Raw genomic sequence first — 14,950 nt, 5'->3', positions numbered from 1 at the left:
TATAAGCAGAACCCAATTAGTATTCAATGCCCTAAATGGTCTAGAAAATTGTGAGTGTGCTCTATAGTGATCATAATACAAATCCCAAGTGTTCAAGCTGTATTATCAGAATCATTAAGATACTTAAAAAAAAGAGAGAGATGTGGCTTAATACAGAGATTCTCCAAAAGAAACTATTTACTTTTTTAAAAAGTATGCTTTTATTGATTTCAGAGAAAGGAAGGGAGAAGGAGAGAGAGATAGAAACATTGATGAGAGAGAAACATTGATTGGCTGCCTCCTGCACATTCCCTACTGGGGATGGAAACTGCAACCCAGGCATGTGCCCTGGCTGGGAATTGAACCAGCAACCTCCTGGTGTACATGCCAACTCTCAACCAACTGAGCCACACTGGCTGGGTAGAAACTATTTACGTTTTGACTCAAAAAAGAAAAATAAGAAATTCATAATGAAAAACATGCTGAAGTTTTGGTAAGCAGTGAAATCAGAGATCTAGTCTTTTTTTCTTTTCTTTAAGAAACAAAATAACCTTGGATATGCTGGTGATGCAAATTCATATATTTTTAATTTTCTCAGTCTTTAGGTAATTTTTAATAGATAAAATAACTTTCAATTTAGTTATCATATCTCTATATCTACCTATGTTTGATTGTGACTTAGCTATTTGATATCATGTGACATTAAAAATGTCAAACATATCTTTGCCAAGAACAGAGAAAGGTCAGGATTATTTTAAGCTAGTATAATTGTAAGCATGGTTTAAAGAAGGCTCAGATAATTCAAGTGTGAAATTACTCTCACTTGAGAACAATATAAACTATTTCCATTAAAAGGCTCTTGTTAAAAAGTTAGATTTTAAATATATCTTTGAAGGGCAAGCAATACAACAACAAAAAAGTCCAGCTTGAGACTGTGTGAGTGTATGAGTGAGTGTACGAGTGGATGTGTGTGTGTGTGTATGTGTGTGTGTGTGTGTGTGTGTGTTTAACTCTCCAGTTGGCATCCATCCTAGTTTGTTCCCTAACACTTTTCAGAACACATTACTAGAAGGTCATCTAGCAGCTATTTGCAAATATTTATGGCAATATCTAAATAGGTAGATTTCCATTTTTAGTTTATAAAATACATAATGTGAGCTTCAAATTGTAATGAAGTCTATGGAAATTCCACTTCATTTGTTCACAATTTCATGTATTTTGCTCTCAATTTGTACAATGAGAATTTGTAGGGATATGGGATTATCTTAGAATCTCAGGACAAAACACTCTATTTTGCATAAATACAGGGGTGGGCAAAAGTTGGTTAAATTATCAGCCATCATCACCTAAAAGATAAATCATAAGTAAGGATGCAAAATAATAACAATAATAATGAGATGAACAATACAGATAAATAATACAATAATTACTACATAAACAATACAAGAATTAAACTCTTTGTTTTGTGTACTCATGACTATAAACCTATTTTTGCCCACCCCTATATTAATATCATTATTTTCATAATTATTTTATATCATCCATTTTCAGACTTGCACAACAAATAAAGGACATTAAAGTTCAGTATTGCATGTTACTTGGTTTTAGTAGTTCATAAACACTCATTTTATAAACTCTCACTATATAATAACTGCAATTTTGTTAATTAAGGACTTAATTGATTATTCTTGCCTTTCAAGGCTTTCTACCACCTGCTTCTCTGTTATCTCTCTACCCTCTCTGCTGCTCTATCCCTCCCATCACTCTGGGTGAAGGTCCTTCAGACTTGCTGTTACCTCTGCTTTTCTCTCAACTATTCCTTCTTCCCTTCCTTCAAGATTTTGTCAAGGGTAAACCTTAAGGTAAACCTTATCCATCTACCACCTCTAAAATGAAAGCCCCACCCTAGTGCTTCCTAATCTCCTTTCCTGCTTGATTTTTCTCCATAGCACTTGTCACTATCTGGCTTACTATGTATTTCACACATTTGTGAGTAGCTTGCCCCCTCCCACTAGAATGCAAATCCAGACCTTCCTGTGGCAGCAAACCAGTGAGGGACGCAGAGGGCGTATCTGTTTTGATTATTGGTCTCTCCAATCATCTAGAACTGTGCCTGGCACATAGTAAGTGCTTGATAATATTTGCTGAGTGAACTATATACATATAGTCAGTATGATTTAATGTCTTTCTTTGGGTTGAAAATACCACACAGAGTATGGAAATCATTAAATAATGAATATCACATACCACACAAGAGGCTTCATATTGCTTCCCCAGTTTAGGCCTCAAAAATGCACTGAAAAATCAATACAGATATTTGTTAAAAACATAAATGAAATTATTATTAGAACATCCTTATGACATATTTTCCAATGAATAAGATGATGCTATAAAACTCAAATTTAATGCCTCCTTATAGCTTGCTAATGAGAAAGTGTTGAACAGCTGACCACATTTGCTTTTGCATATGTAATTACATATATGAAAGAGATGTGGATCTCTGTGTTTTCTGTATTGACTCTTATTCTGAAGATTTTACCTAATCAGATTCAAAATCGCTGGTAGTCAGAAGTGGTGCAATACTCATGTGCAGTCATATTAAAACCGAAAAATGAACACAGTTTGTGTGTCATGATTTTCAGAACCTAATTTCTTATATGATAAATCTCAATAATAATAATAATAAATAGTAATAATAAAGAGACCTTTGTTTCTCATTTATTGGAATAGGTTTCAGGCTTTTTTGGGGGGGGGGAGTGGGGGAGCCTTATGAAAAAGCATTCTTTGGGGATTTCACCAGGAATATTAAGCTTGCTGAATCCGAGCAAAAATGGTTAACAAGTGGGCATAGCAGATATTTGTCAAACAGGAACTAGAAAAACAACAGGTCACCGGGCTGGAATTACAGCAGGAGATGGAGGGCAAATTGGATGCTGAGCACAACCGGTCAGAATGATCTTCCCTAGTTCCCTGGCGCCTTTTCCTAGGCTCTCTGCCCTCCTATTCCCTAAATAATGTATATATTTATTCAACAACAGCCAAACTGCCTATAGTTAAACTTCACAGAAATATTTCTAAATGCGTGTTTTTAAGGGGGTGCAGAGGGCTTGCTTTCTAGCCCCAGAGAGGGAGCTGCAGGCTGTGGCGCGGCCTCAGCAGCAGTGGCAGCGGCGGTGGCGGTGGAGAGGACCCGGGTGGCCCCAGGAGTGCCCCCAGCCCAGGCTGGCCCGAGCGGCGCACCCTCTGCGCCCCTCACCTGGTTTGCCGCCACAAGAAGGTCTGGATGGGCAAGGGGATGCCGCGGCCGCTGTCCTGCTCCTGGCCCTCGGAGCTCTTCCTCTTCACCATGATGGTGGCTCCTGGGAGTCTTACTGCAGGACCCAGCGTTGGCTCCTCAGTAGCCTCCTCCTCCGCCTCCTCCTCCTCCCGTTGCTCTCCCCAGCTCTCATCCCCTCCTTCCCTCAGGCAGAGCCGGCTCTCTCCGCCCTGATCCCGCGTCCCTCTACCCTTCCCCTTCCACTGCTCCTCCCCTCGCGTGGAACATGGCTGCGGGAGGGGGGAGGGCTGGCGGAGCCTCGGAGCAAAGAGGGGGCGCTCTGAGGAGCAGCCCGTTTCGCCGCTCCTGCGCCTCCCTGCTTTCAGCACCTCCGGCTGTGGACAGCGGCCCGTGCCTGCAGGCCCTTCGCGAGATGAGAGCAGGGGCAGGTTGAGAAGCAGTGGGGTGGCCCGAAGGATCCACGCTCCGCAACGCACATGGGTCCCCTGTCCAGCCTCTTCAGCACCCAGGATTCGCTTCCTTCCCTTGGAGCTGCACCCCAGGAGTGTCCCCTGTCCTGCCTCCCAACCTCAGCATCCGAAAAATTGTCAAGGTCTGGGGTGAAGCTTTAGGGAACCGCAGAACAGTTGCTAAACTTGGCCTCATTCGCACCTCCAGCAAGGAGGTCAGAAATCCACCCGTGGGGCTTAGCAGAAGGAGTACATGAAAATTATTAGAAGTGCAAATCAGGAAGGGAGTAAGCTTGGCAAGACAGAAAGCTTGAAAGTTCCCTGATGTGAGATGAGAATTCATTTTAAAATGGTAACCACAAGAAATTAACCTTGCTTGTTTTGCCAAAGCAGAACTGTCCCGAAACTTACAAGTTGTGGGTATCAGTTAATTACAACTTGACAAAGAACATGTGAATCATGCGGTTGGGAAATGTGATTTTTCCTTTGAGATCTGCTATTTTCCTTCAATTTTCACAGTCAAGTGCTTATGTAATTTATAGGCGGATAACTGTTAGATATTTCATCTAGCAGTAAAACAAGTAGGGGTGGGTTAAAATGAAGCAGTCTGAGTAGAAAACCCTTGCTGTGAATCCAACTGCATGCAAAAAAAACAAACATAGTCATATACCCCTTTGAACAAAGATATTACTGTACCCTATGAAACAAAGACTCAGATGCTAGTCTTGATCTCAGTAGATAGAAATATTTCTTGTATAATTAATCATATATATAAACAATATGTATATTAGTATTTTCTGTCACAAAGATAAAACCTTCATTTAATTTCTTTCAGTCATCTTTTAATATGAATCTTGAAAACAAGAAAAGAGAGATTCTCAATACAGTTTATTCAATGCATAGTTAATGAGTTCATTTTATATGCCAAGTACTAATTTATATAGATTCCTGCTCATAAGGAACTCACAATATTGAAGGGAAGACAGACATGTAAAAGAAGAAGTACTGTGGGACACGTGATACAGACTCACTTATGAACAAAGGGACATGGCAGAAAATGGATAGGAATCAGACGGAGAAAGTCATTAGGTCAGGCTATGAAGTTTGAATAGAAGACTTTAAGCAGGGAAGTAAAATCTTCATTTCCACTTAAGTGTGATTTATATGACAGGAATGTAGAGGTTGCTTGAAATAGGTAAGAGTTGTAGATGAGAACACAAGTCTGGAGATTTGAAAAATATTCCATGAAATTCTGAACAAAGGCCATGGAAGCACAACTAGACATAAGAAATGAGTTTTTGTTTGTTTATTTGTGTTCCTTTTTTTTCTAATATGTTTTTATTGATTTTTTTTTTTTTTTTTTTTTTTTTTTAGAGAGAGGAAGGGAGAGAGATAGAAAAATCGATGTGAGAGATATACATCGATTGGCTGCATCCTGCACACCTCCTACAGGAGAGGGAGCCTGAAACCTGGGCATGTGCCATGACAGGGAATCAAATCAGGACCTCTCCATCCATGGACAGATGCTCAATCCACTGAGCCACACTGGCCAGGCAGGAATGAGTTTTAATGATATTGCAGAGATAGAATTAATAGGACTTGATAACCATGTGGGCATGGGAAAAGAAAAATAGAAAGCACAATGGTTAAGAGCTTAGGTCTTAATCCACAGAATTTTGGGTCTAGCCTTACCTGACACTAGATATAACACCCTGGGAAAGTTTCTTTATCAGCGTTTTCAAATAATAGTACCTTTCTTATAGGAATGTTGTGAGGATTAAATGTAAAGAATTTAAGAGAGTCCCTGACCTATAGTAAGCCTTCAATAAATATCAACCAAAGCTCTAAGTTTTCTGTTTTGAGCAACTGACTAAAATAATGATCTCATCCATAGAAAGAAAAAGTTGACAGAAAAAATTATGTTCTTATTTAATGTGTGTGTACAGAAGTGTTAATGAGTTTTTCTTGAATCTCTATTGGAAATTCCAACTGATATAATGAAGAAGAAGCTAAAAATATGGGAATGGAATTCATGAGAGTCAGCTAGTTATAATAGTTTGATTAACACTGTATAAAAAGTAGTTGAAACCATGGAAGTAGAAAAAGCAATTCAGCAAGTATATGAAAAGAGAAAAAAAAGAGCCCAACTGGAAGTATATGGAGCATCAACTTTAACACCACAAAGAATGCTGTTGAGAGGTGACCGCATAAGACAGGACAGTGGGGGTAGGCAGGATTTTAAAATGGTTTCCAAGATTTCTGCCCCCTGGTATACATATATACCTTATCCCAGTTATCCAATCAAATACCAATCTAGGTGCTTCTGGGAAACAATTTATATAAATCTTCTTGAGGCTTTAAAAATTATTATTAATAGACTTTATATCTTAGAACAGGCTTATGCTTATAGAAAAATTAAACAAAAAGTATAGATAGTTCTTGTATACTCTTCCTCTTCCACCCCCCAGTTTATTCTACTATTAACAATTTGCATTGATATGGGCCATTTGTTATTGTATCAACCCATAGTTTACATTAGAGTTCACTTTTTATGAACATTAGAGTCTACTATTTGTGTTGTATAATTTTGTAGGCTTTGCCAAAGAATGTCATGTATTCAGCATTATAATCATCAGAATAGTTTTATGCCCTGAAAATTCTTTGTGGTTTACCTATTTGTCCCTCTCTAATCCTAGGCAACTACTCATGTTTTCACTACCTGGATAGCTTTACCGTTTCTAGTATGTCACAGAGTTGGAATCACAAAGTACGTAGCCTTTCAGAGTGGCTATTTCACTTAACAATATGCATTTAAGTTTCCTCCATGTCTTTTTTCAGCTTCATAGCTAGTTTTTGTTGTTGTTGTTGTTTCTGCTGTTGAGTAATATTCGAGTGTATGGATATAGCACAGTTTGTTCATTCATTTGCCCATTAAAGGACATCTTGGCCACCTCCAATTTTTTGGCAATTTTGAATAAAGATGCTACAAACATTTCATGTACAGGTATTTGTGTAGACATACATTTTTCAACTCAATGGGTTAAATACCTAGGAGTGCAATTGCTGGATTGTCTTCCAAAGTGGCCATACAATGGAAATTTTTTTTTTTTTTTTTTTTTTTTAGAAAATAAGAGATTTGAACATATTTATGGGCCAGAATTAAAGAATCATTGAAGAAAATAATGTGAAAATGTTTGTGAGAGGGTACAATTACTTAAGGTTCTGGAAGAGACTATATCTGGTACACAGCTGGACTCTTTCTTTGGTGGAGGGATAATTCCTAAGATGGGAGATAAAAAGGAAGGACTATAGAGGTTAAATTAGCAGGAAAAGAGGACGGGTGAGAATATAAGAGCGTTTGGGCTTGATGGCTTATGTAAACTGTGACATAATCAGTAAAATCATTTTTTTAGGACTAACATTTAAGGGAGAGAAGTAGAGGATCTATCAGAAAAGTATTAATAGCAGAAAATATATACTGAACAATTGTTATATGGCTGTTTTAAGTTCATCAGTCAATTGATCCAAAAGCCTCTATAATCAACTTTTCAAGAAGAAAAAACTGAAATACAGAAAGGTTATATAACCTGCCTAAAGTTACAGAGTAATTGATAGAAGAAATGGTAAAGTATGGCTTCAAAGTTCTGCCCCAACTTTTTACAATAATACTGAGTATTGTGTAGTTGTAAGGGTTTGGAAGAATTAATATAAGTCATGCAAATGGGAGAAGCTCAAGAACTTATGAAATATCTGATGGTAAAACATAAAGAAAAGCTAATGCCCTTTACATTCCCAAATGCCCTTAAGGCAATCAGTCATGTGACAGCAGAAGAAATCTATAACAAGCCCTGCAAGATAAGTTTTCAAAATAACGTTTTAGTGGAGAATCAAGATTACCATGATAGTTTACTTCTTATACAACCATTGAAAACCTCCAAATACTTTTTGGCTTTTGGGAAGAAAGTACTTTTATCTACACTGTCTTTTTTCATACATTTCCTTTTCAATTCAGATGAACACCATAGGAGGAAAGTTAGGAAATGAATTATTCTGATGAATTACACCATCACAGATAATGAACCAGCTTTATTGTGATCACTGCATGATTTTATCACCTCCCTGTGCAAGACATTGAATTAGAAGTGGAGCTTCATGAAGATGGTGTCCACTGATTGAGTGGCCTTGGGCCAGAAGAGGGGACTGCCAAGGGGGCCTTAGGAGGTATATGAAAGGAAATTGTGAGACAATCCAGACAGAGACACTAAATGTATGTAAGCCTTGAAGGTTATCCTTTTTGTTAAATGAAAGGGCAAATTTTGATAGTGGGGCCAGATGAGTATATAAATGAATATTCTTAGCAGATGGGCTGATCAGGGAAGAACTCTGGCTGGATTTTGGGAAAGAATGCTTTAGTAAGTCGAATCCAGAATACTGTACAGGGATATAAGAGCTAATAGTAATATAAACATTTGCAGTAATTAATAAAAACAATTTTTGACAAGTGTCCACCATTACTCCATGGCAGCCCATTAGAATTTGAAGAGGTATGATAGTTCTTCTCATGGGCCTATCAGTCAAAAGTGTATAATAATTACATTGATGCTGTAGTTTTGGAGTTTGAGGAAGAAGCTGTACTTATTTTGAGGTCACTCCCATTATACAGAAATTGATTTATACCATGTCTTGAGCATCCATAGCCCTAAAGTTGATCTCTCCAAAGGGTGACATTCCAGTGGTCTCTCAGTGGTCAGGACAAATCTCCAAACCCACAGTCTATACTCATCTGAGTTCCTTAAACTGGTTTGCAAGGTTCTTCATAATCTAACTTAATCTCACTCAACTCTTTCTGCTCTACTTTCCCCGCTTCAAGGACCTTGTATTGTTGGTTTTTCTTTCTTCATATCTTTATAGGGTCAGCACCTTTTCACCATTTAGGTCTCAGACAAAAGTATTTAATGTCTTTGTGGTGAATGATATAAAAAATTATTTAAAGGTGTAAAGACTTGCAAAAATATCATGTTCCTAGATAGGAAGATTTAGTTTCATAAAGTATCTTGTTAGTCCTTATATTCATTATATTTTGGATTTTTTTCATAAAACAAAACAAAACAAAAACACACAACTCTCTATAAAGTTCATATAGGAAAGCAAGAAATTGACAATAGCCAAGGTAGATTTGAAAAAGAAGGAAATCATTGGGTAATCACAAGATTATATGGTAATGCCCAGCCGGTGTGGCTCAATGGTTGAGTATCGACCCATGCACCAAGAGGTTGCCAGTTCGATTCCTGGTCAGGGCACATGCCCGGGTTGTGGGCCTAATCCCCGGTGGAGGGCATGCAGGAGGTGGCCAACTGATGTTCTCTCTCATTGATGTTTCTATCTCTCCCTCCCTCTCCCTCTCTCTCTCTAACATCAATAAAAAGAAAAAAAAAAGATTATATGGTAACAAGTACAATGTGGTTGATGATAACATAAAAATAGAAAACTTAGTAGAACAAAATAAAAAGTTCAAAAAGAATGAAATATGAGAAAATCACATGTGACACAGTGGAATGTGTTGTCTCTATTGAGAAAAAAGTAAATTGAGATTACTTCTTAAAACCCTACCAAAAAATAACTTCAATATGAGTTAAAGAGCTAAATGTGAAAAGCACAATTTTTAATCTTTAAAATATAGATTTTTTGATCTCCTTATTTCTTATAAATACTTTGGATATTTCCTATGAAAGACTCAAAAAGTCAAAGCTTTGTAAGAAAATATAGATAACTCAAAAATATTAACTATTCTTTGCAATGAAAGATCCAAAAGAATGAAAGTAAATGCAATGCACTTAATCAACAATGGATTATAATCAAGAATATATTAAAATGTATTATAAAACCAATAATCAATGACAAAAACCTGAAGATTTGAGAAATGAAAATATGCTCAAATCTTAATAACTCAATAATCAATATGCTCAATCTCATCAATAATCTGGGAAAAGCACAGAAGAAATTCAGTTATGATGACAACCATTTCAAGATTCTTAAGAGCAAGGACCTTGGAAACTGACTGCCTGTTTCAATTACTAGCATTGCTGCTCACAAGACACGTAACATTGAAAATACCACTTAATATCTCTGGGAGTCAGTATCTTCATCTGAAAAGAGTAGATATTTTTGTAAGGTTGTTGTAAGGATTAAATGTGTCAATATATTTTCTAGTTAAAATTGTGTCAAAACAAGTGATTAGTTCAAATCTTAGTGGCATAAAACAACCATTTTATTGTTCTCATGATTTGTGAGTCAGAAATTTGGTGTGAGCAGGGTAGTTCTCATTTAGAGTCTCAGGCAGTTACAGTTAGCTTTGAGTTGGGACTGTAAGTATTTGAAGACTTGAATGGTCTACATATTCCAGATGGTTCACTCACATGACTGACAGTAGATGCTGCCTAACAGCTGGGCATTCAGTTCAGACTGTCCAGTAGAGCAATAAACATGGCCTCTCCTGAGTGTCAGTCTCAGGGTGGTTAGATTTTCTACAGCTCATTTCACCCAGAGACAGCATCCTACAGAATGAGGTAGAAGCTGCACAGCCTTTTCTCATCTAGCCTCAAAAGCCATGCAGCAAATTTCTGCTTCTGTCTATTGGTAATAAGTCACTGAGTTTCCTCCAGAGCCAAGAGTAAGCAACATAGACCTTACCTCTCAATAGGAGGAGTATCAAAGAATTAACAGACATATTTTAAAGTATCCACTATATAGGTAAAGCACTTGGAAGAGTGCCTGTTCTACTCTATCTGTAGTACAAGTCTTTTGACATGATGACTTAGCCTTTTAGCTTTTCAAATGAACTGTTCTGGGGTTCAGTCTTCTCTGTCATTTTGTCTCAATGTTGCAATTGAAGATGTTTCTTCATGGAGTGACACTGAAGAAGATGGACAAACAACAGTTCTGGTAATTCTCAGAGGCAATGTTATATACACCTTGTAGTTGTGGAGATGCCAATAGCATTTACATTTGTTTTTTTCTTTTCCACTCGACATCTTGTTAGGACTTGTTAGTCAACCCATCCCTGAAGCACAGGGTGAAGGAACACAGAGTTAGCTACTCACAGATGCCGGTGGAGGATGGGACTGGATGCTAGTTTCTGACATCACTGTGGGATTCATTTACTTGAACTCATAATACCTGAATGGTCGGTCTCTTAATAGGTCAGATCTTTGTTTGATTTTAATTTCGATGGCTCCCCCAGAGGAACTCATACCAGCCTTCTGAATTTATACCTATCAACTGGCTGACAGTTCTGTCTCAGGAGTACAAAAACCTTTTCTTCTAGAGAGTTAAGAAGATGAGAAGAAATATATGTATATTGTACTTCAGGTAGATGCCAATATCTTAAAGCTTGTTTTTGTCTCTGTTTTTTTCTTGCTTTATAATCATTCACATGTTTTCTGCTTAATGAGTATGAAGCTTCATGATACTGGAAGCCATGTTTGCTGAATCACCGAGTTTTGATTTCTATAACATTGGTATAGTGGTATAGCTTGAAACATTTTTAATCCTCAGCCTTTATTATTATGCACACTGTCATGTTATGATGTTGAAGATGTATAAGTTTCTACTTTATATTACATTGTGATAAAGCAAGTTTTATTTTATTAAGGTAAAAATGCTGAATACCCCTTATCATTCAGTTTAGTTTTCTCTCTTAATTGTAGAAAAAAATATTTAAAAAATTTTTTGTGTGTGTCCTCACCTGAGGACATTTTTCCATTTTTTTTTATTCAGATAGAACGGGAGGGAGAGAGAGAAAGAGAGAGAGAGAGAGAAACATCGACATGAAAGGGACACATCGAGTGGCTGCCACCCACATGACCCAACCAGGGCCAGGGACAAACTGCAACCGAAGTACATGCCCCTAGAGAGAACTGAACCTGAGTCTCTCTGGGGCTGAGCCAAACCTGCCAAGGTTAGAAAAAAATATTTTATAAAAATCTTCCTTTATATTATCATTGTTAAAAGAATGGTGAAATTTATGTTTTCCTGGAGTCTAGACCATTTCTGCACAGGGGCCAACTTAGAAAAAATAAAGTTGTTTACTTTTAAAAGGGTGTTTTTTGTCTTGTTTTGTTTTTAATGTGGAAATGCAATATCTGCACCTAAGTATTCTAATGACATTTTCTTATTCATGAAGAGTTGTGTGTAATGGGCCGAAATTTCAGAAATTCCTTCATTTGTATGCCCTGCAATATGTGATCATGAGCACTGGTGTGAGGAGAGAACACAATGCTGTTCTCCTTAGGAAACAGTCAGGGACAGTCTGTCCGCAGCACATCCTCCCTGCTGCTGTGTCTCGTTCGCTCCTCGTTCCTTCTGTTCTCTAGTGCACGTGCCCTCTCCCAGGGCGGCAGCTTCTGTCCATGACTCAGTCACGTGCAACAGCACAAACCAGGGGAGAGAGCTTTCTCTGCTCCACACTGACTACAATTAGTTTCTGCACCCAAACTGCATCAAGGGATCTGCTTCCAGAGAACCCAATAGTGTGATGTGGGCAAACTCTTCCTCCTCAGGGGAGGGGGATTTGATCTGCAGGTGTATTTGCAACTTGAATTAAAATCCCATCAAACTCTTAACAGCTCATAGTTTTCGCCTTCAAAAAGGCAAACAATAACCATTGGTAGAATGCTTCTTTATTTTCAGCATAATCATTCACATTCATGAAACTGAGATCATGCAAGCCTTCTCAAATACCCCGGGATAATGTCCATTTCACACTGCACATCTGCTTACAGACGTATGAAGACTCATCTTTTCTCCTGTTTCCTGATCCAAAGTGCTGTGCATCTATACATTTTTATCTGATTAAGAAATAAACTACACATTTCTTCAACCCTAGTGCTGACTAATTGAATTCTAGAGGAGGGCAATAGGTTTCTCAAAACCAGTGCTTCTCAGTACTGGTGACTAGAATCATACCAGTGGAACTTAAAAACTATTACTCTCTGGGTTCTCTCTCTGATCAATTAAATCAGAATCTTTGGAGAAGGGAGGAGCTTCTGAATAGTTTTACAAAGTATTGCAGAAGACGCTAGTGTGCAAACTGGATGAAGTTTAAAAAATAAACTAAAATCTTCAACAGTTCTGAGCTATTCATTAATTTTTTATTTCATCACATTTTTTAATATACCTAGAAGTGTCTCTATTTCACAAGTGTTGAAACTGAGGTACAGAAAAATTAAGTAAATGGCCTGAAGTTACATAACCAGTAAACAGTAAGCCCAGGATTAGAAAGCTCATGTTCTTTCTGTTATACGACAGTTTCTTTTCAGGGTCAGGTTGAATGTTTTATTTTAACAAAAATTAAACAGTACATTTTAATATGTTCTTTTAGTATGAAAAGCTAATGCCTTTCTTGGGATACAGCATAGTTTAGTGGGAAAACTCTTGGTTTTCCATTGTAGATGTTTATGTAATTAATTCTAGGAGTCCCTATTTTCTTTAAAATATGTTTTTGATTTTTAGAGAGAGAGAGAGAGAGAGAGAGAGAGAGAGACATCAATAGGCTTCCTCCTGCACGCCCTTACTGAGAATTGCGCCCACAACCGGGGCACTTGCCCTGACCAGGAATGGAACAGGGGACTTCCTGGTGCACGCATCCATGCTCAACTACTGAGCCACACCTATTTTCTTAACATGAAATGGACATGATTTATCTGACATAGTTATCGTCAATATTCAAAGAAGTAATATATCAAAGCACGTGAGACATTTGAAAATAACTTTCAATAAACTTTGACTCCACACAAGCAATGAGAACCACAAAGTGCCCTTTTACTTTGTACATGGGTTGCTGAAAATACTGAGCAGTGACTGTGCAATTTCATTCTCCTTTTTAAGCTAATTGTGAGCAGTTTAAATCTACTAATGTATATGAGATACCATTAGTTTCTTGTCATTTTCAAGGACATTTTGCTAAAAGACTGACTTATCACACACATAACCATCATTCTTTGAGCCCTTGCTCTAAAATTTATATAATCCCTCCATTATAGACCAGCACCCTTTACATTTAGAGATATTACTCAGAATATCTGCCCAAGAAAGACATTTGTCTGCTGAAGAAAATATGTTAGCTGGCAAGAAAAAATTCAGTTCTTTAAAGGAATAATTAGGGAAATTTCCTCTCCGATAGTGTTTGGATTGCAGCCTAGTGAGTTAGAAAAATACTACCAATTGAGGAATGGTTGCTATGGGTTCCTCTTGTAGGTGTCATGGCTGTGGTACCGGAAATAGCTGAGCTAGCCATTGCTTCAAACACAAGACAGATTTGTTCAAATATCTTGTGTCGAGAATACAGCACCCTGTGACTGAAATGCCTTTGAAACAACAAAGTTGTTTCATCTGGTTCTGTGATTTGTGCTGTCACATTTGGTAAGTTTAATCTTTTTTTCTAGCATACATTTCTTTATACAAGCCATAGAGACTACTTTCAGTGTTTACTTCTTTCACTGATATCACAGCTAAGATCTTCCTCTCAAAGTTCTGTGAGAATTGGATGTCCCTTTGGAGACGGTTGGTGAGAAATTTGCTATGAAGAGGGAATGACATTGGACGTGGGTTTGAGGTTCAGGAAGGAGTATTTTACTTACTCTCCTTTTTTTTAACCCATGTTCTAAAAAGAGTGGAAGCTACTCATTTATGCACTAATATTGAATATAATTTATTTTTTGTATGGTGAAAAATTTTTCTTGCAAAGCATATTTAAGTGCCCCACCTCCTCTTGAATTTTTCTTGCTTTTCAGTAAGCGTGTTGCTGTGAATGTGCTTCTCCCATCAAGCGTCATCGTGCTTGCTTCGGAATGACTCCTCTGATACCAGGAACGGAAAGCACGGTGACATGACAGGGAAGAACTGCAGGCCCACTCTAAGAGCGAGCTGGCAAACCTACATCCTCAACCTCTTCATTCTACAGTCATCACAGATTGATGAATTTTAGAAAGGGCACGCCATAAAATGTAGACTATTAAAGAGTATACTCACATGAATGTATGTCCAAAAACAAGCATCAGATCAAAATAGAATATAATTCAAAGAAGCTCTTCTGAATCATTATGTACAAATGATTGCATGATTGTATAATGCATTAAAGTCTATCCAGAGAAGAAATCACAATAAATTATGTAACCAAAATTAATGCACTGTGGTTTTCCAGATTGGCCCTGAAGGCAGAAAGTTTTAAATTCATCATCTCATCATC

General features: G+C 37.5%; 1 protein-coding gene across 3 annotated transcripts in view; it reads right to left on the bottom strand.

Moving 5' to 3' along the window:
• Positions 1-3,574, bottom strand: part of UNC80 (unc-80 homolog, NALCN channel complex subunit) — a 217,818-nt gene extending 214,244 nt beyond the window's left edge. For all 3 annotated transcript variants that reach the window (XM_036254642.1, XM_036254641.1, XM_036254643.1), the window contains exons 1-2: positions 3,236-3,574; positions 2,227-2,275 (exon numbers count right to left, since the gene is read on the bottom strand). In XM_036254642.1, the coding sequence (XP_036110535.1) occupies positions 2,227-2,275; positions 3,236-3,327 (141 nt within the window). In that variant the 5' untranslated portion in view covers positions 3,328-3,574. The remainder of the gene's footprint in view (positions 1-2,226; positions 2,276-3,235) is intronic.
• Positions 3,575-14,950: the final 11,376 nt, after the last annotated feature.

Source organism: Molossus molossus, unplaced genomic scaffold (genome assembly GCF_014108415.1).
Source record: "Molossus molossus isolate mMolMol1 unplaced genomic scaffold, mMolMol1.p scaffold_m16_p_11, whole genome shotgun sequence".
NCBI lineage: Eukaryota > Metazoa > Chordata > Mammalia > Chiroptera > Molossidae > Molossus > Molossus molossus.
The sequence above is the reverse complement of the archived record's forward strand: the minus strand, read 5'-3'. Positions and strand labels throughout refer to the sequence as shown.